Source organism: Oncorhynchus gorbuscha, linkage group LG10, assembly GCF_021184085.1.
Source record: "Oncorhynchus gorbuscha isolate QuinsamMale2020 ecotype Even-year linkage group LG10, OgorEven_v1.0, whole genome shotgun sequence".
NCBI classification, from domain to species: Eukaryota; Metazoa; Chordata; class Actinopteri; order Salmoniformes; family Salmonidae; genus Oncorhynchus; species Oncorhynchus gorbuscha.
In genome coordinates this window covers 41,065,293-41,084,737 of record NC_060182.1, presented here as the reverse complement: position 1 = coordinate 41,084,737, position 19,445 = coordinate 41,065,293, and the positions used below count along the sequence as shown (strand labels likewise).

At 45.6% G+C, this 19,445-nt stretch overlaps 1 protein-coding gene across 1 annotated transcript in view; it reads right to left on the bottom strand.

Annotated features, from left to right (window-relative positions):
* LOC124046106 (dihydropyridine-sensitive L-type skeletal muscle calcium channel subunit alpha-1-like) overlaps positions 1 to 18,150 on the bottom strand; it is a 50,834-nt gene extending 32,684 nt beyond the window's left edge. Inside the window, exons 1-9 of the mRNA XM_046366118.1 lie at positions 17,603 to 18,150; positions 14,867 to 14,972; positions 4,122 to 4,261; positions 3,201 to 3,334; positions 2,714 to 2,866; positions 2,066 to 2,271; positions 1,407 to 1,510; positions 902 to 1,047; positions 278 to 353 (exon numbers count right to left, since the gene is read on the bottom strand). Of these exons, the coding sequence (XP_046222074.1) occupies positions 278 to 353; positions 902 to 1,047; positions 1,407 to 1,510; positions 2,066 to 2,271; positions 2,714 to 2,866; positions 3,201 to 3,334; positions 4,122 to 4,261; positions 14,867 to 14,972; positions 17,603 to 17,799 (1,262 nt within the window). The 5' untranslated portion in view covers positions 17,800 to 18,150. The remainder of the gene's footprint in view (positions 1 to 277; positions 354 to 901; positions 1,048 to 1,406; positions 1,511 to 2,065; positions 2,272 to 2,713; positions 2,867 to 3,200; positions 3,335 to 4,121; positions 4,262 to 14,866; positions 14,973 to 17,602) is intronic.
* Positions 18,151 to 19,445: the final 1,295 nt, after the last annotated feature.

The window sequence follows — 19,445 nt, the reverse complement described above, 5'->3', positions numbered from 1 at the left end:
GAGAGGAAGAGAGACAGAGAGAGAGAGAGGGAGAGAGGGAGAGAGAGGAAGAGAGAGAGAGAGGGAGAGAGAGAGAGAGAAAGAGAGAGAGGGAGAGAGAGAGAGAGGGAGAAAAACAGAGGGAGACAGAGAGAGCAGAGAGGGAGAGAATGAGGGAGAGCGAGGAAGGAGAGGATGGTCTGAAGTCAGTTACCGTGTCTATGATCTGTAAAGAAATATATACACATTATATTACATTTAAATGATGTATTGCTTTTGTTTTTATCTCCGTACTCACTAATAGTACACCATCCGGCTCTCACTCTCCTTCCCTATCAGACTGTCTGTGTCTGCCTCCGTCAAAGGCAGGAGTCCTGCCAAGAATAAACAGAATATTAGGGGGACTTGTATACATTAAGACAACCTACACCCCACCTCTTGTCTCTTGGCCCTCCAACCCCTACAGGGGGTCAGCTCCCACTCAGCCCAGTCAAAGCTCTTCTCTGTCCTGGCACCCCAATGGTGGAACAAGCTTCCCCTTAACATCAAAACAGCAGAGTCCCTACCCATCTTCCGAAAATGTCTGAAACCCTACCTCTTTGAAGTGCATCTTAAATAAACCCCCAGGGGCACCCCGCCCCAACTTGCCTTTTCTGACTATCACTGACTTTTCTGTTAACTACATTATTGAGGGAACATGTACTTACTATGACTGTGATATGTAGTTGTCTCACCTAGCTATCTTAAGATGAATGCACTCATTTGTAAGTCGCTCTAGATAAGAGTGTCTGCTAAATGACTAAAATATAAATGCAATGTTGCTCAAATCCCTGGGAACCCCCAGAACAAATCAGACACCCTATAACAATTTAGACGTCGGACACCTCCAAGAGGTGTCAGGCACCCTCACGAGTCAATCTACCTTTCCCCTCCTGGTCGTTTTCTAGGACCTCAGCCTGAGTGATCCATTCCATGTAACCCTTCAGGTCCTCATCCAGCTGCTGGGTCTCCCTCAACTTCTGGAACTCCCCTCGGGACTTAGCCTTCTCTCTCTCCTTAGTGAACTCTCTGGGTGTAGGGAAGAAGACAAAAAAAGGTTGTGTAGAAAATAAGAGACATTTCTGATTAAATACACCAGACAAGGTAAGTAGAAGAACAGTATACTCTTAGGGAAAAAAGGGTTCCAAAAGGGTTCTTCGGCTGTCCAAATAGGAGAACCATTTTGGGTTCCACGTGGAACCTTCCATAGAAAGGGTTCTACGTGGAACCCAAAAGGGTTCTATGCGGAAACAAGAAGGGTTCTATGCGGAACCAAGAAGGGTTCTTCAAAGGGTTCTCCTATGGGGACAGCCAATGAGCCTTTCTAGGTTCCAGATAGCACCTTTTTTTTCTAAAAGCTTAGAGTAGAATAGAGGACATGATCATACCCGCTGAGAACACCCAGGACCAGATTGAGCACGAAGAAGGATCCAATTAGGATCAGAGTCACAAAGTAGAGCCAGGGCCACTCGTTTCCTATGGCATCGTTCACCTGCAGGAGAACATCACTACTGCATTGCTACAATGTCACTACAACATAATACACAAGTGTTTCCCAAACTCGGTCCTGGGGCCCCAAAGGGGGGCACATTTTGGTTCTCATAGCACTACACAGCTGATTCAGAAAATCAAATTTGATGACATGTTGATAATTGGAATCAGCTGGGTAGTGCTAGGGCAAAAATCAAAACGTGCACCTCTTGGGGTCCCCAGGACCGAGTTGTCATACAGTCACAAAGGAGAGCCAGGGCCATCATTCACCTGAAAGACAGCAAAACATTACTACCAACTACAGCGTCACTACTGTAATACAGTAGGTTGTTTGCTACACCACGACGAAGCTGGATGGGTCATCTATTCTAATACACTGCCTTTAATTAGGTCATTGGGAGGCAAAATAAGCTGTCTGCGGAATCGCAGCCGGATTCTGACTGCATCTCATGTTCTGTGAAGTGCCTAGATGTATGGTCCTCTCAGGTAATGGCACGCCACAGGACCCTGCTGTGAGTCTGCAGTCAGATGCTTCTCATAGGGAGGAGAGACTGACCCAGTAGAGCACATCGGTCCAGCCCTCCATAGTGATAGACTGGAAGACGGTGAGCATGGCGAAACCAAAGTTGTCAAAGTGGGTGATGCCGAAGTTTGGCCCCGCCCAGCCTGAACGACACTCTGTCCCGTTGAGGTGGCAGCGGCGCCCGTTACCGGCCTGGGCACAGGGGGCGGGCCTCTCGTTCTCTAATGTAGCCATGATGTCTGGAGGAGAGAGAGAGAGAGAGACAACCAAATGTTTTATTGTGAAAGATGTTGATGTGTGGTGACCAGGGTTAGGGTCAATTCGATTTTAATTCCAATAAATTCAGAAAAACCCAATTCCAATTCCAACATTTTGGAGGAAAGGACAGAGAGCGTCACAGAAACATTTTCATTGTGAAAGACGTTGATGTGTGGTGACGTGATCAGTACGCGCTGTATAGCAAAGGCTATACAGCACTAACACATTAGCGACCAGGTGCGTTGTTTACAACTCAGACCTCCATCCAAATATGACCTGGTTGTCCAAATATGACCTGGTTGTCCAAATATGACCTGGTTGTCCAAATATGACCTGGTTGTCATAGTTGTTTGTCCTCAATGTGAGTGACTTACCTCAAATACTCTTCACATACTCTTTACTATCTACTACTTTGTCGCTTACCTGTGCCAGTCCAGTAGCAGGTCTTGTGCATCTTACACTTAAAGAGCTCCAGACCTACGATGGCGTAGATGGTGACCATGAAGAAGACCAGCAGGCCAATGTGCAACAGGGGCAGCATTGCCTTCAGGATAGAGTTCATCACCACCTGAAGGCCTGGAGGGGAACAAAAGGTAGGAGCTCACTACCTCAGTACTACTTCAATAAAAAAACAAACAGACATATTAGCCAACAATGAGGGTCAATGGTGTGGTAAAGAAACAGAAATGCGCGCTAAGCTAAAAGCTGAAGAAACAATAGTGTAAAACATAAAGTAATGAGATGACAGTCTGACCCACTATGACCCACTGTGAATGTTACTCGAAGCCTGACGAAGAACATTTGGTCGAAGCGCTGCACTGGAGAATCAAACAACTGAAACATTAAACAATGTGTGGGCGTGTGTGGGTGTGTGTGGGCGTGCGTGTTTGCGCCATGTGTTGGTTCTTACTGGGGACTCCAGTTACGAGACGTAGGGGCCTGAGCACCCTGAATGCTCTGAGGGCCTTCATATCTAACCCTCCTCCCTTCTCCATGTGAATGCCTGCTAGATAGTTGATGGTGTCCAGGGCGATGGTGAAGAGGCTGCAGGAGAAAAACAACAGATAGAATCAGTAACTGGTGACACTTTTACTCTAGGCTCACTACGTACGCATTCATAAAGCCTTTATAACAGCTACATAGGACATTATAGAGTGGCATGCAACTAACTGAACACCACAGAGATAGCCAACTAAAGCCAAGCATAATGCATTGTGGTGTGGTTGTAATGCATTGTGGTGTGGTTGTAATGCATTGCGGTGTGGTTGTAATGCATTGTGGTGTGGTTGTAATGCATTGTGGTGTGGATGTAATGCATTGTGGTGTGGTTGTAATGCATTGCGGTGTGGTTGTAATGCATTGTGGTGTGGTTGTAATGCATTGCGGTGTGGTTGTAATGCATTGTGGTGTGGTTGTAATGCATTGTGGTGTGGTTGTAATGCATTGTGCTGTGGTTGTAATGCATTGCGGTGTGGTTGTAATGCATTGTGCTGTGGTTGTAATGCATTGCGGTGTGGTTGTAATGCATTGCGGTGTGGTTGTAATGCATTGTGGTGTGGTTGTAATGCATTGTGGTGTGGTTGTAATGCATTGCGGTGTGGTTGTAATGCATTGTGCTGTGGTTGTAATGCATTGCGGTGTGGTTGTAATGCATTGCGGTGTGGTTGTAATGCATTGCGGTGTGGTTGTAATGCATTGTATGCCCCCTTTATAATCTACTGGCATAAAACTGAATGTGACTGTAATACGCTGTTGTGCAGAACCAAACCATACAGTGCTAGTTTGATTGATTGGCTTCCATACGGAGCCCTCCCATAAGGGCACGTCTTACCCCATGAAGACAATGACGAAGTCCAGTAAGTTCCAAGCGTTCCGCAGATAGGCTCCCTCGTGGAATACAAAGCCGTACGCTATTATCTTCAGAAAGCACTCCAACGTAAAGATCACCAGGAAGAAATACTCCAGACTCTCCTGAAAGAGAAAGACACGAAAACCTTGGCAATGGGACTCCTTGCAAAACTCGTCATCTTTACTTATCCAGTAGAAAAGAGACAAGGGAGTTTGTTCCAATTAGCAGTTGTAAAGCTCACGCACAACATACACACCGAACAGGCTGGGATCAGATTTGATACCCAACTCCCGGGTCTAACATCTTTCATTTTAGGAAAGCAAAGAGCCCATCTCCCCGAAAAGACCTATCGACGGCAGTTAGTTCAATAGAGGATGAAAGGCATTTCAAGGCCCACTCTGTGATATTTACTTCTGTTTTTTTCCCCCTTCATTAACGATATAAGAAGATAGGAGTGAGCCTTTAAGGGACAATGATTGGGGTCACCTTTGACACAACCGGCTGCTGTAGAATCAAACAGGCTTTAACGGTATTAGATTTGCCAGCTTGTTCTCTCGCGACAGCTCTGATGGACAGGCCTGGACAGGGTTTAAAGGGATGACGCTGACTCAGTAAGGAGGGACGTATGGTGAGACTGGGTGCCATTGTAGTTTTGTCAGCTACACACACACACACTGGCTCACATACTAACATCCTAGCGCTCACATAAACATTACGCAGAGGGAAAGAATGATGTTTTGTAACCAATGGTTATTAAGGACACAGATCATCTTCTTTGACTCATCCTTCGTTTCGAGCTGATAATGCTACAGACGATAAGTCGGATAAACATTTGATTCCCTGTGGTATTAGCTCTAGCATTGATAGTGTCAGGAAGAGCAGGCAAGCTCACACATAAACAGCACCATGTAGGGTGTCCCTATGTCTCTATACACACACTGTGGCGGTCGCTAGAACAGACAGGCAGAGGAACTGTGAAACACACAACAACTGCACCGTGACAGACTACATTTACGACAGCTACTTTTCGGGGATAACGCTTAGGCCTTTACATCTCTGTGTTGCCAAATCACTTCCAAGGAGTTCAGTTATTTCCTGGTTCCCCTGACTGTAACAAACCGATTGGATGGATTCAAATAGCTATTCTAAATGTTTTCCACACTGTATTTACATATGTCTGTGCAGTGAAGAACAGTCACAGAACTAAACCCTGCTTGAGTTCCAGTTTGGCCAGGTCTCCATTGAGAAAGAGCTCTTCTGACCTCAAATGTGACTTCCTGGTTAAATAATGGAATTAGTGAAAAGTGAATTGTCTTGTATATAGCAGCATTGCAGTTGGCTCAGAGTTACTCATCATTACTCACTGCTTATACTTATTAGTAGTCAATATTCAGATGAACTATTTACGTGTACTGTAGATCTGATCGGTAAAATTACTTTAATAGCCAGCGTCCTTCTAAAGAATTAAACTAACACCACCGTGGTCGTTAGGACAGACAAACGCTCCTCAGTCTTTCCAACAAGTCAGTTCATCAAATTCCTGCCCTGCTGGAGCTGCCCTGGTCAACTGTAAGCTCTGTTATTGTGAAGTGGAAACGTCTAGGAGCAACAACGGCTCAGCTGCAAAGTGGTATGCCACACAAGCTCACAGAACGTGTCCTCAGTTGCAACACTCACTACCGAGTTCCAAATTGCCTCTGGAAGCAACATCAGCACAATAACTGTTCGTAGGGAACTTCATGAAATGGGTTTCCATGGCCGAGTAAAGCTCGCCACCATTGGATTCTAAAGCAGTGGAAACGTGTTCTCTGGCAGTCTGACATACTAATCTGGGTTTGGAAGATGCGTGGCGAACGAATGCATAGTGCCAACTGTAAAGTTTGTTGGAAGAGGAATAATGATCTGGGGCTGTTTTTCATGGTTCGGTCTAGGCCCCTTAGTTCCAGTGAAGGGAAATCTTAATGCTACAGCATACAATGACATTCTAGACAATTCTGTTCTTCCAACTTTGTGGCAACAGTTTGGGAAAGGCTCTTTCCTGTTTCAGCATGTCAATGCCCCCGTATACAAAGCGAGGTCCATACAGAAATGGTTTGTCGAGATCAGTGTGGAAGAACTTGACAGGCCTGCACGGAGCCCTGACCTCAACCCCATCAAACACCTTTGGGATGAATTAGAACGCCGAATGCGAGCCAGGCCTGATCGCCCAACTTCAGTGCCTGACGTCACTAACGCTCTTGTGGCTGAATGGATACAAGTCCCACTACCTGCCCTCCAGGACACCTACACCACCCGATGTTACAGGAAGGCCATAAAGATCATCAAGGACATCAACCACCCGAACCACTGCCTGTTCACCCCGCTATCATCCAGAAGGCGAGGTCAGTACAGGTGCATCAAAGCTGGGACCGAGAGACTGAAAAACAGCTTCTATCTCAAGGCCATCAGACTATTAAACAGCCACCACTAACATTGAGTGGCTGCTGCCAACACACTGTCATTGACACTGACCCAACTCCAGCCACTTTAATAATGGGAATTGATGGGAAATGATGTAAATATATCACTAGCCACTTTAAACAATGCTACCTTATATAATGTTACTTACCCTACATTATTCATCTCATATGCATACGTATATACTGTACTCTACATCAGCGACTGCATCCTTATGTAATACATGTATCACTAGCCACTTTAACTATGCCACTTTGTTTACTTTGTCTACATACTCATCTCATATGTATATACTGTACTCGATACCATCTACTGTATGCTGCTCTGTACCATCACTCATTCATATATCCTTATGTACATATTCTTTATCCCCTTACACTGTGTATAAGACAGTAGTTTTGGAATTGTTAGTTAAATTACTTCTTGGTTATCACTGCATTGTCGGAACTAGAAGCACAAGCATTTCGCTACACTCGCATTAACATCCGCTAACGATGTGTATGTGACAAATAAAACATTTTATTTTGATTTTCAGAAACAATGTTCCAACATCTAGTGGAAAGCCTTCCCAGAAGACTGGAGAATATTATAGCAGCAAAGGTGGGACCAACTCCATATTAATGCCCATGATTTCATGTAGTGTGTAAGCGGGACAGTATGTATAAGTATCTGACTGAGTGTTTCCAGTGACAGTGCTCTGCGTCCGTGAGGTGATGCTGACTGTGAATGCACGTCGACACACTTCTTCTAACAACCAGGGAGGGTGGTCTTCAGACCAGAAGCAATACTACTTGAACCCCGGTCTTATACACCTACTTCTGACGACCAGGGGGAGAGTGGGTTTGTTTCTCCAGAGCCCAGAGGACAGCTCCTGTTTCAGGCCTCGCATCCTTGGAATGACTCACTCACCGAGGAGCTGGTGGGTGGGCTGAGAGCCCAGTCAAGGGCCAGCTGAGAGACGAGTCATACAGGATTAATCAGGGAAGCATTAGGATATCTTATGCCAAATCAGATCTAATGACAGGAATGGCTAGATGGATCATGCTGGGGTTGTAATCTAGGGTGATGAGATGGGTGTGTATCCTATGGACGGACAACACATTAACAGTATGTTGGCCATGGTAGTGTTACTCTGTTGTGATGAAAGGAGGTGGAACGTGGACCATGACAGAGTTCCATTTAGCAGATGCTTTTATTCAAAGCGATTTACAGTAGTGCTTGTATTATTCATTCCATATGGATGTCCCCAGCGGCAGTCGAACACACAATCCTGGCGCCGCAAGCGGTCTGCTCTACTATCTGAGACACGCAGGACCATGGCACAGGCAACTAGTTTCCATGTTGCAGAACTACGAGGAAGCAGAACTAGGGAGAGCCAGGCACAGGGTTCGTGAACTTGGGTGCGCTAGCTAGCTAGCTATGTAGCGCTAAGGGGCAGTTGGTGCACTGGGTGTTCCATCTAAACATTCTATACAGTAGGAGTGCCTAAGGTCTGTCTGTCAGGGTCATAGACTGCCATAAAATAACGCAATATATGCCACAACAGGTGTAAATGTATGAGTCATCACAGTGTTTACGACCAGATTATAACATATTATGGCAAGTTATGTCAGTTGTGACATATTATGACATGGTTATGACCGTGTGTCAAGTAATGTTTCAACTAATAATTATTAACTGGTTCCACTGGCTTTTTTTGTTTACTCAAATGTTTGGTCCGTGTTACCTTAACAACAACAAAAATGGTTGGCCTAAGCTTTGCTCCAACAAAAATTATGTGTTTGCTCAACTAAAACAAGTTTGAGCAACTAGTTACACACACAGTGCTTTAAACATACATATTTGTCACACGTTGACATGCATTATTACATTGTGCATGTATACTGAAATTATTATTCAACCTGTCCCCAACTGGGATTTGAATTCACAAACTCTTGGTTCACGGCATTCCAAGCTTACGTACTACGCCACCACGTCAATGTCAATTATCAGTTCATCAGTGCGTAGTGTAGCAACACAGGTGAAATCAGTCATTGACCGAGGTGTGGTGGCGTAGCTGTAAGATTGGAAGATTGGAATGTCGTGAACCAAGAGGTTGCAAGTTCAAATCCCAGGTGAGGACATGTTGAATATGAATTACTGTAGAAATGAACATGCACATTATAATCACGAAGAGCAACGTGTGTCAAATATGTATGTTAAAAGCACTGTCTTTGTGTAGAACTAGACTGTGCAAAAATATAAATGCAACATGTATTTCATGAGCTGAAATGAAAGATCCTAGACATTTTTCATATGCACAAAAAGCTTATTGTTCTAAATTGAGCAGCTGCTGAAAAATGAGCTCCTGTATTTATTGAGATTTAAATGTTTTTTTAGAGTGAAGTACATCGAAAAAATCAAGAGAAAACTGCAAGACTCAATAGAAGACAAAACAAGGAACAAACTAAACAAGACAGGCTTTTGAAAAATTAACTATTTTTTTCATAAAATTGTACAGTTATCTTAGCTAGGTGAATTGCTAGCAGAATTGTTTACTTGTTGCTAAGCAGTTGCTAGGGACTCTCCTGGAAGAAGCTAGCTAGCTTACAAAGAATAACAACAAAAAATATCTAGTTAATAGAAGAAAGGAAGACAAAATAAGGACAAAAGAAGGACAGAAGAAAAAGGAAAAGAAAGAGGACAACAAAGTGAAACAGTCAGCACTTCTATTGCAACTTCGTATTTTGTCGTCCTAACGTAGTCTACACTGCTATCTGCCCAGCAGCTAGCCAGCTAGCAAACGTCCACCGTCTACCGAATAGCAGCACTGTAGAAACTATTACACTCAACTGAACGACTTGATTAGTGTAGTGTTAGCTAGCTACATAGTTGTCTTTGCTGTCTTCGTATCCAAGATAATTGTGTAGTTTAGAGCGTGTAGTCTTAGAGTGATTATCTTAATTTACCGAGGTTAGCTAGCCAGCTATTTGTCGTCCTTAACGTAGGAGACACTGCTAGCTAGCCAACAGCTAGCCAACGTCTACTGAATAGAACTTCCGCACTCAACAACCCGGTCGCATTCCGCTTCGCTCCACAGGTAGTATCACATTTTTCATTTCATTTCATTACAGCACAACGGTTTGATTTGTTTGATCGTAGCTAGCTACATAGCTAGCTACATAGCCGTCTGTGTATCAAAGATAATTGTGTAGTCTAGAGCGATTTTCTAGGTTAGCTAGCCAGCTATTGTCGTTCTTTTAACGCAACGTAACGTAATCAACACTGCTAGCTAGCCAGCTAGCCCCCGAATAGCAGCACTGTAGAAACTACTACACTCAACGGAACGACTTGATTAGTGTAGTGTCAACAACGCAGCCACTGTCAGCTAGCCTACAAAGTCAACAACGCAGCCACTGCCAGCTAGCCTACTTCAGCAGTACTGTATCATTTTTTATAATTTTAGTCAATAAGATTCTTGCTACGTAAGCTTAACTTTCTGAACATTCGAGACGTGTAGTCCACTTGTCATTCCAATCTCCTTGCATTAGCGTAGCCTCTTCTGTAGCCTGTCAACTATGTGTCTGTCTATCCCTGTTCTCTCCTCTCTGCACAGACCATACAAACGCTCCACACCGCGTGGCCGCTGCCACCCTAATCTGGTGGTCCCAGCGCGCACGACCCACGTGGAGTTCCAGGTCTCCGGTAGCCTCTGGAACTGCCGATCTGCAGCCAACAAAGCAGAGTTCATCTCAGCCTATGCCTCCCTCCAGTCCCTCGACTTCTTGGCACTGACAGAAACATGGATCACCACAGATAACACTGCTACTCCTACTGCTCTCTCTTCGTCCGCCCACGTGTTCTCGCACACCCCGAGAGCTTCTGGTCAGCGGGGTGGTGGCATAGGGATCCTTATCTCTCCCATGTGGTCATTCTCTCTTTCTCCCCTTACCCATCTGTCTATCGCCTCCTTTGAATTTCATGCTGTCACAGTTACCAGCCCTTTCAAGCTTAACATCCTTATCATTTATCGCCCTCCAGGTCCCCTCGGAGAGTTCATCAATGAGCTTGATGCCTTGATAAGCTCCTTTCCTGAGGATGGCTCACCTCTCACAGTTCTGGGCGACTTTAACCTCCCCACGTCTACCTTTGACTCATTCCTCTCTGCCTCCTTCTTTCCACTCCTCTCCTCTTTTGACCTCACCCTCTCACCTTCCCCCTACTCACAAGGCAGGCAATACGCTCGACCTCATCTTTACTAGATGCTGTTCTTCCACTAACCTCATTGCAACTCCCCTCCAAGTCTCCGACCACTACCTTGTATCCTTTTCCCTCTCGCTCTCATCCAACACTTCCCACACTGCCCCTACTCGGATGGTATCGCGCCGTCCCAACCTTCGCTCTCTCTCCCCCGCTACTCTCTCCTCTTCCATCCTATCATCTCTTCCCTCTGCTCAAACCTTCTCCAACCTATCTCCTGATTCTGCCTCCTCAACCCTCCTCTCCTCCCTTTCTGCATCCTTTGACTCTCTATGTCCCCTATCTTCCAGGCCGGCTCGGTCCTCCCCTCCCGCTCCGTGGCTTGACGACTCAATGCGAGCTCACAGAACAGGGCTCCGGAAGGCCGAGCGGAAATGGAGGAAAACTCGCCTCCCTGCGGACCTGGCATCCTTTCACTCCCTCCTCTCTACATTTTCCTCCTCTGTCTCTGCTTCTAAAGCCACTTTCTACCACTCTAAATTCCAAGCATCTGCCTCTAACCCTAGGAAGCTCTTTGCCACATTCTCCTCCCTCCTGAATCCTCCTCCCCCTCCCCCCTCCTCCCTCTCTGCAGATGACTTCGTCAACCATTTTGAAAAGAAGATCGACGACATCCGATCCTCGTTTGCTAAGTCAAACAACACCGCTGGTTCTGCTCACACTGCCCTACCCTGTGCTCTGACCTCTTTCTCCCCTCTCTCCAGATGAAATCTCGCGTCTTGTGACGGCCGGCCGCCCAACAACCTGCCCGCTCGACCCTATCCCCTCCTCTCTTCTCCAGACCATTTCCGGAGACCTTCTCCCTTACCTCACCTCGCTCATCAACTTATCCCTGACCGCTGGCTACGTCCCTTCCGTCTTCAAGAGAGCGAGAGTTGCACCCCTTCTGAAAAAACCTACACTCGATCCCTCCGATGTCAACAACTACAGACCAGTATCCCTTCTTTCTTTTCTCTCCAAAACTCTTGAACGTGCCGTCCTTGGTCAGCTCTCCCGCTATCTCTCTCAGAATGACCTTCTTGATCCAAATCAGTCAGGTTTCAAGACTAGTCATTCAACTGAGACTGCTCTTCTCTGTATCACGGAGGCGCTCCGCACCGCTAAAGCTAACTCTCTCTCCTCTGCTCTCATCCTTCTAGACCTATCGGCTGCCTTCGATACTGTGAACCATCAGATCCTCCTCTCCACCCTCTCCGAGTTGGGCATCTCCGGCGCGGCCCACGCTGGATTGCGTCCTACCTGACAGGTCGCTCCTACCAGGTGGCGTGGCGAGAATCTGTCTCATCACCACGCGCTCTCACCACTGGTGTCCCCCAGGGCTCTGTTCTAGGCCCTCTCCTATTCTCGCTATACACCAAGTCACTTGGCTCTGTCATAACCTCACATGGTCTCTCCTATCATTGCTATGCAGACGACACACAATTCATCTTCTCCTTTCCCCCTTCTGATGACCAGGTGGCGAATCGCATCTCTGCATGTCTGGCAGACATATCAGTGTGGATGACGGATCACCACCTCAAGCTGAACTTCGGCAAGACGGAGCTGCTCTTCCTCCCGGGGAAGGACTGCCCGTTCCATGATCTCGCCATCACGGTTGACAACTCCATTGTGTCCTCCTCCCAGAGCGCTAAGAACCTTGGCGTGATCCTGGACAACAAACTGTCGTTCTCAACTAACATCAAGGCGGTGGCCCGTTCCTGTAGGTTCATGCTCTACAACATCCGCAGAGTACGACCCTGCCTCACACAGGAAGCGGCGCAGGTCCTAATCCAGGCACTTGTCATCTCCCGTCTGGATTACTGCAACTCGCTGTTGGCTGGGCTCCCTGCCTGTGCCATTAAACCCCTACAACTCATCCAGAACGCCGCAGCCCGTCTAGTGTTCAATCTTCCCAAGTTCTCTCACGTCACCCCGCTCCTCCGCTCTCTCCACTGGCTTCCAGTTGAAGCTCGCATCCGCTACAAGACCATGGTGCTTGCCTACGGAGCTGTGAGGGGAACGGCACCTCAGTACCTCCAGGCTCTGATCAGGCCCTACACCCAAATAAGGGCACTGCGTTCATCCACCTCTGGCCTGCTCGCCTCCCTACCACTGAGGAAGTACAGTTCCCGCTCAGCTCAGTCAAAACTGTTCGCTGCTCTGGCTCCCCAATGGTGGAACAAACTCCCTCACGACGCCAGGACAGCGGAGTCAATCACCACCTTCCGGAGACACCTGAAACCCCACCTCTTTAAGGAATACCTAGGATAGGATAAAGTAATCCTTCTCACCTCCCCCCCCCCTTAAAATATTTAGATGCACTATTGTAAAGTGGTTGTTCCACTGGATGTCATAAGGTGAATGCACCAATTTGTAAGTCGCTCTGGATAAGAGCGTCTGCTAAATGACTTAAATGTAAATGTAAATGTTATTTCTCTCTAATTTTGGGCACAAATTTGTTAAATCCATAGATTAAGACATAATGAATTCATTTCAATTAACTGATTTCCTTAAATGAAATGTAACTCAGTAAAATCTTTGAAATTGTTGCACGTTGTGTTTATATTTTTGTTCAGTATAGTTCTCTCTTGTTTGGCCAATGTTCTGGGTTATTCAGGTAATACTTGGGCTGAGAAAAAAAACTGCAGAACCAGTTACTTCAAAATAATGAGTTGAAACAACTAGATTTATTTTACATTGCATGTTCTGTGTGCCTGATCTGAAAGCCTGTCTCTGATCTTCGGAGACAATCCTTACACACATAGCCACGCTCCAGTATTATCGACTAGTTATCTCAAGACACTTTCAAATATTCCATCAGAAATCCCCCTAAATTATGGGGTGAGTGTATGGAAAAACCTCCTGGGTTGTGGGGTTATGTACAAGTATAACCCTCCGACTCAGAACTATGGCCTGCACCGTACTCCCACACCCACATCAGTACATCAACACACACCTATGAGAACAGGCCTAAATATAAAGCCTCAGGATGCTCCTCAGACCAGGCTAGGGAGGGCGAACACCTGCCTAACGCCTGTCTTGCCTTACCAGTCACTGAGTGTGATAAACGTTGGAGACATTAAGAGTCACCTGCTATGTAGAGTGTGATCACTTTATTAAAACTATATCTTATCTATATTTTATTAGGTGCTGTTGATACTTAGCCTGGGTGCCTGTCTATTTCATTATGGATTTGAGCTGGTAAGAGAGCAGTTCAGACTGGCACCCAGCCTAGTTGATAGCGTAGCGGTGTTAAGATGATGAGTGGCTGTTGTCCAGTGTATGCGGACGGAAATCACATCCTGGCTAATCTCGGAACCCAGAAACAAATCTCTCCAGCTAACAGTCTGTCATGAGCGACTATATCCAAACTAATGTCACGGTCTCATTTACCATGCTGGTGTGACACTGTCAAAAACCAAGGCTCCAAAATCTCAACCTCATATCCTGAAAACCTCTATATAAAACTTCCAGCATGTAAACTAAAACCCTCTCACTGATTCCCTTGCCTCCTAGTCAGTATATTTCCACATGTTGCCCTACGTATAGCACTGTCTTAGCTCTGGAGGCATGTTGAGGGGTGAGGATGGGACTCAAGGGGCCGATGTACTATAGCTGGAGCAGTTAGCCACTGGACAGGACAGTCTGACCTGGCGATGACTCGAAAGGGGAAGCACCGAGATGACCAACTGACTATGACCAAACACTTTGTTTGTTTCGAAGGAGATCACTTGGATTTCAAGCATTTGTGCCATGTATTAGCCTACCAGTCATATGCTAAGGATAGAAGGACACAGCTGTTGTTGTCCAACTGACGACCGTCAAGTTTGTTCAACATGCCTTAGTTGACATCAGCCACAGAATACCCTCTTACTGCATGTTGATGTGACATCACTCCACTGGGAAAACCCCCCAAATGTAGCCTCATCTGTGGGGTCATTGGAGTCAACACGGGCCAGCAGGTTTTCCTAATGTATGGTATACTCAGTGCATGTCATAATTATGTTACAATCAGAGCACACAAACTGAAGATCAGGTCAGTCGTTTCTCACCAGGCTGATGTTGGTAGCGTTGTTGTCGTCTTCAGGCATGGGTAGGAACACAGCCAAGGCCACACAGTTGGCAAAGATGGTCAGCAGGATGATGATCTCAAAGGGTCTGGAGAGGACGGCTCAGGAAGACAACAACCAGGCAGATACACACAGGGCTAATATTGAAAAATATGAGACTGGACCAGACAGGAACATTGAGCTATTGAGAGATATGCTCTTGTTGTGGATTTCACTGTGATGCTTCCTGAGATACGACCTTGATGGTGAAAACAGTCAAGTGATTTCCTCATTTGTTTTGCGTCTGCATGTCCGTGAACCGATTATTTAAAAATCGTACGCAGAAGAAGTTCTAAATGTAATTGAGTTGCTACTGGCAGCCTGCATTAACCCTGTTGGCCTTGAGATATTCAGCTAGCCTCTAAACAGATTCGATCCAATGTCATTTAAGTAGTTGAACATGTTGTTACTCCAACTTTGTGAAAGTGAAAAACTGACACATTTACATTTTTGTCAAAAACAACTTTATATCAAATTAGTGCCTTTGATTTGATAGCCTGCACATGCGCAGTTCGACGCGAGGTGACCGTTAGACCCGATGACGTGTTTCTGCGCATGAGCTTAGCTAGCTAACATTGCCTTGAAAACAAGTGTGATCCGGGCTTTCTATTGGGGAAGCAGTTTCTGCCTATCTTCATGCTGTAGATTTTATGTCAACATGAAACACCATATTAGCAAACTTAAAACCGACTTCCTGAGCTTCAAATGGGCAATTGAGTCTTCACATAGGAATTAATGGTGTGGAATCATCAATCACTTTGTCCATATAAAGTTGGACCTGACCCATCATTTTTGTATTACTGTCCCCAGTGGCAAAAAGTGACATCCCAAACAACACAGAAACTATACAACACCAATGGCTTCTAGCCTCCCACGCATACTTTCTGTCCCTAACTGAAACTAAATCATATAAAAACTAAATAAATCTTTTTCATTAAAATTAAACTAAATAAAACCTAGCAAATCAAGTCTGAAAACGGACTAAAATGAAACTGAATTAAAAATAAAAACGAATATAAACGGACCATGAACCTGCCATAATCCTGCCCGCCCTGCTCATTCCCACCTCTAAGTAGAGCTATGTCAGAAATCCCCTGCCAGCTCAACAGCAGTGTCTCAGTGTGATGCCACAGGACAGCTGCACTACTGACCACCAGCCCAGAATATTTACAAACCCTTTAAACACACTTTATACAAACTCAAATAAGTCCCACAAACTCAAATGAGTTGCCTATGATGATGATGCATTACTAAGGTCGGTCTCGTGCATGGCATTGTGTCTGGCACATAGGAAAAGTCATTTTTACAAGTGTTGTAAAGACCATATATTTTTAGCTTCTATTTCTAGAACATTCTTCTGCTCCGAGTACCTGAGGCCTGGATTCTGTGAGCACAAAGTGATGTGTAAACAATCAAACTCTCTTTTTATGGTTGAATGCAAAGATGCTTCATCCTAACAACCGACAATGCCTGCAGAAAGTAGGTGCCATCTTTAATCTATGAATAGGACATCCTGTCAATTGGCAAATCATTTTACAAACCATAATCTATGATGGACACAAGCAGTGGATCTAAGAAATAACAATCTCCACCATCAAAAGTCATTTTGCCTCTGGCCAGGAGAAATAGTGTCGACGAATACTAGATGAAATCTAGATGAAATGTTTTTACCAATGTAAATCCAGCAGACAGCTATAGTAAACGAGACTGATCCGAAAACAGGGTGGGAAACCCCCAGAGTAGGAAAACATCCTTCAACAACCTGTCTTCAGGATCAAGCTGACTGTCATAGACATAGAATAACTAGAATGGGTGGAAAAGCCCCTCAGCTCAGACCATGGCAATTTGAAAGTGCACCCAATAACACAGTAGATGCCGTATATAATACCGTAGATATTATGGCTACTCAACTATATGATACTGGTAGAATATATATCTATGGGCTAACTGTGCCCTAACATTTCAACAATGCTCTTTCCACATAAAAGCAGCCAAGTCAGCCAGACACAAATCACTAAATGAACTGGCTTCATTAACCGTTGGGTTTTTTAAATCGTGCAGGGTTAACCCGTGGATAAGCACTCCCGGACAGTGAAAAGACTGGGGTTACATATATCACATAAACTCTGGGTGGGCAACCCAGGCAGGCTGCATAACAAATATTTTAACACCTACAACAGTTCCTCAACAGAGATTTGAAAGAGGATTATAGACATGGCTGCGCTTAGGAACTAAATGCACCAGCTGGGAAGTTCCCTGTTCAACTATTCGTACACTTTTAGCATGGCAGGCAGATAGCTTTTGCATATGTACTTGGTCTAAAAAAAAACATTTGGCAAGTGACACATTTAAAGTCTGTGAAATGTCCAAACGAGAGTGATACTGTAGAATAGAAGGTTCAACCACCAAGCACATAAATGTTCTGTAGAGAATATAGGTATGACATGAGTAGAGAGCATACAGAGAGTATAACACCCGACTTCGTCTCGGGCCTTAACAACTCCCGTGCCAACATATCCAACAAACACCTGTACTTCTCGGGCATTATCACTTAAATAAGTCACACGGAACATTTCTTTGACAGAATCAAAGAGCAAGAGTCAGGATTGTGTTAAAGAGCGCCGGGTGCATGTGTGTGCGCCTGCATTTCTGTGTACTGTACGGGCCCTGAAAGGATACTTCCACTCTACGATGTTAATGCAGGCTTTTCTGAAGGGGTTTTTGAGAGTGAAGAAGAAGAGGGATCGGGCGGGGCGAGGGTTACCCCCCGTCGCCTGCATCTTCTTCAACTTATCCCTCTGCTTCCTCTTCAGCTCCTCTTCGTTCATGATGAACGACGTCAACGCAGCCATCGCCGGCTCACCGCTGGACGCCATACTGTCCTACTGTCCCGCCCGGGACAAAGCTTCTAAATCCTGGGAAGATACGTCCTCTCCTCTAATTACCACCAAATATTCCAGAAACGGTTGTATCTGCTACACAACTTGGTGTAGTGACTCCACTGTGGCCCCACTTAAGTTCCAGAACTTCCACAATCATTAGGTTGTCGGTTCTGTGCTCTCTTCTCTTTTGCCTCCACTCTCTTCCCTCTCTCTCCTTCTTTCTGTCCTCCTGACTCTTGTCTCTCTCTCCCTCAGAGCCACAGGAACAGGACAGCGATCCACTTGGCCCAGGCTCCTGTTAGAGGAGTAACCTGCACCAGACCAGGAGAGGAAAACTTAGAGGAGCTGTCTCTGAGCTGCTTGAAGAACAACAGCTGGCCCGGCCGCCTCCCTGATTTAAATATAGAGCGCTGACGACGGACTGACTGTAGCCATGCTTGGGGATGGCTAACAGGCTGGAGGTGGAGGGTAGGGGGACTGACAGCAGGGGGGGCTGTAGGGGAGTAGAGGGGTAGCTAAGGAGGTTTTAGGGGGTGAGGGCGTGGGGGACGGTGTGCACAAGGAATGAAGGGGGAAGCACGATCAGTCAGTGATAGAGGAAGTCCTCCTGAGGCAGCAGAAAAAACAGCCTGTACCCAAGAGAGACAGAGAAAGTGTGCAGCTGTTCCCTTACCGAGTAGAGATCTAAAGAAGACACTAATCTGTGAACATGAAGAAGAGGAAAGAGGGAGGCCAGGAAGGAGGTACTTGTAGCAGCTCTAGCGGCATTGTCTGAACACATGAAAAAGAAGAGAGGAGAAAAGAGGGAGGAGAGAGGGAGGAAAAGAGGTGTGGATGTTCTTTCTTGCCTTCAGTGGCCAGGGCAGGCTGACTTGTTGTGCTTCTGTGACACAGTGCAGATGGAGTAGTGTTTATATCGTAGTACCAACCCAAACTAGTCTACAGTATAAACATTCTTCATCTGAACAGCACAGTGAGTTGGCAAGCAGGAACACAAAGGATGCATCCCAAATGCCACCCTACTCCCTATTTAGTGCGCTAGTTTTGGCCAAAAGTAATGCAATATATAGGGAATAGGGCTATTAGCAACGATTAAGAGTCTTCTCATGTTGTCATGATTTCTCTGAAGTGTTACACAACATATTTACCTGTTTGACATTGATCTCGACACCATAATTCCACAGAACCCCTCTCCAGGATAGGGCAGGTGGCATGTCTAAACTGCATCAAAAGAATACCATTCACGACTTCTAACTTCCTATACCAAACAAAAACAACAACACCACAACACACAAGTATTTAATTTAAACTTGTAAGGTTAATCATAAAGGCTGTGAAATAGCTTACCACAAGTCCTCTAGCTACTGCAACGTTGTTAAAAAGGACTAAGCTAAGTGTTCAGTTAACAAAATGTGCGGTTGGTAATTTTGTTCTTTGAAGTATTCCCTCCCCCCCAGGCCCAGCTAACAGACAGGACGATATAAAATACCAAATGATGTGCTGCCATCTAGTGGTCATGAGTAACCCAAGCACAACTGAAGACGAGGGATACGGCTTCAGAAAAAGGCAGTAAGCAATGCAGGTGACAACAAGGGCTCTAACATAATGAATGAAGACAAAAGCGGCTTCAAACTACTTTA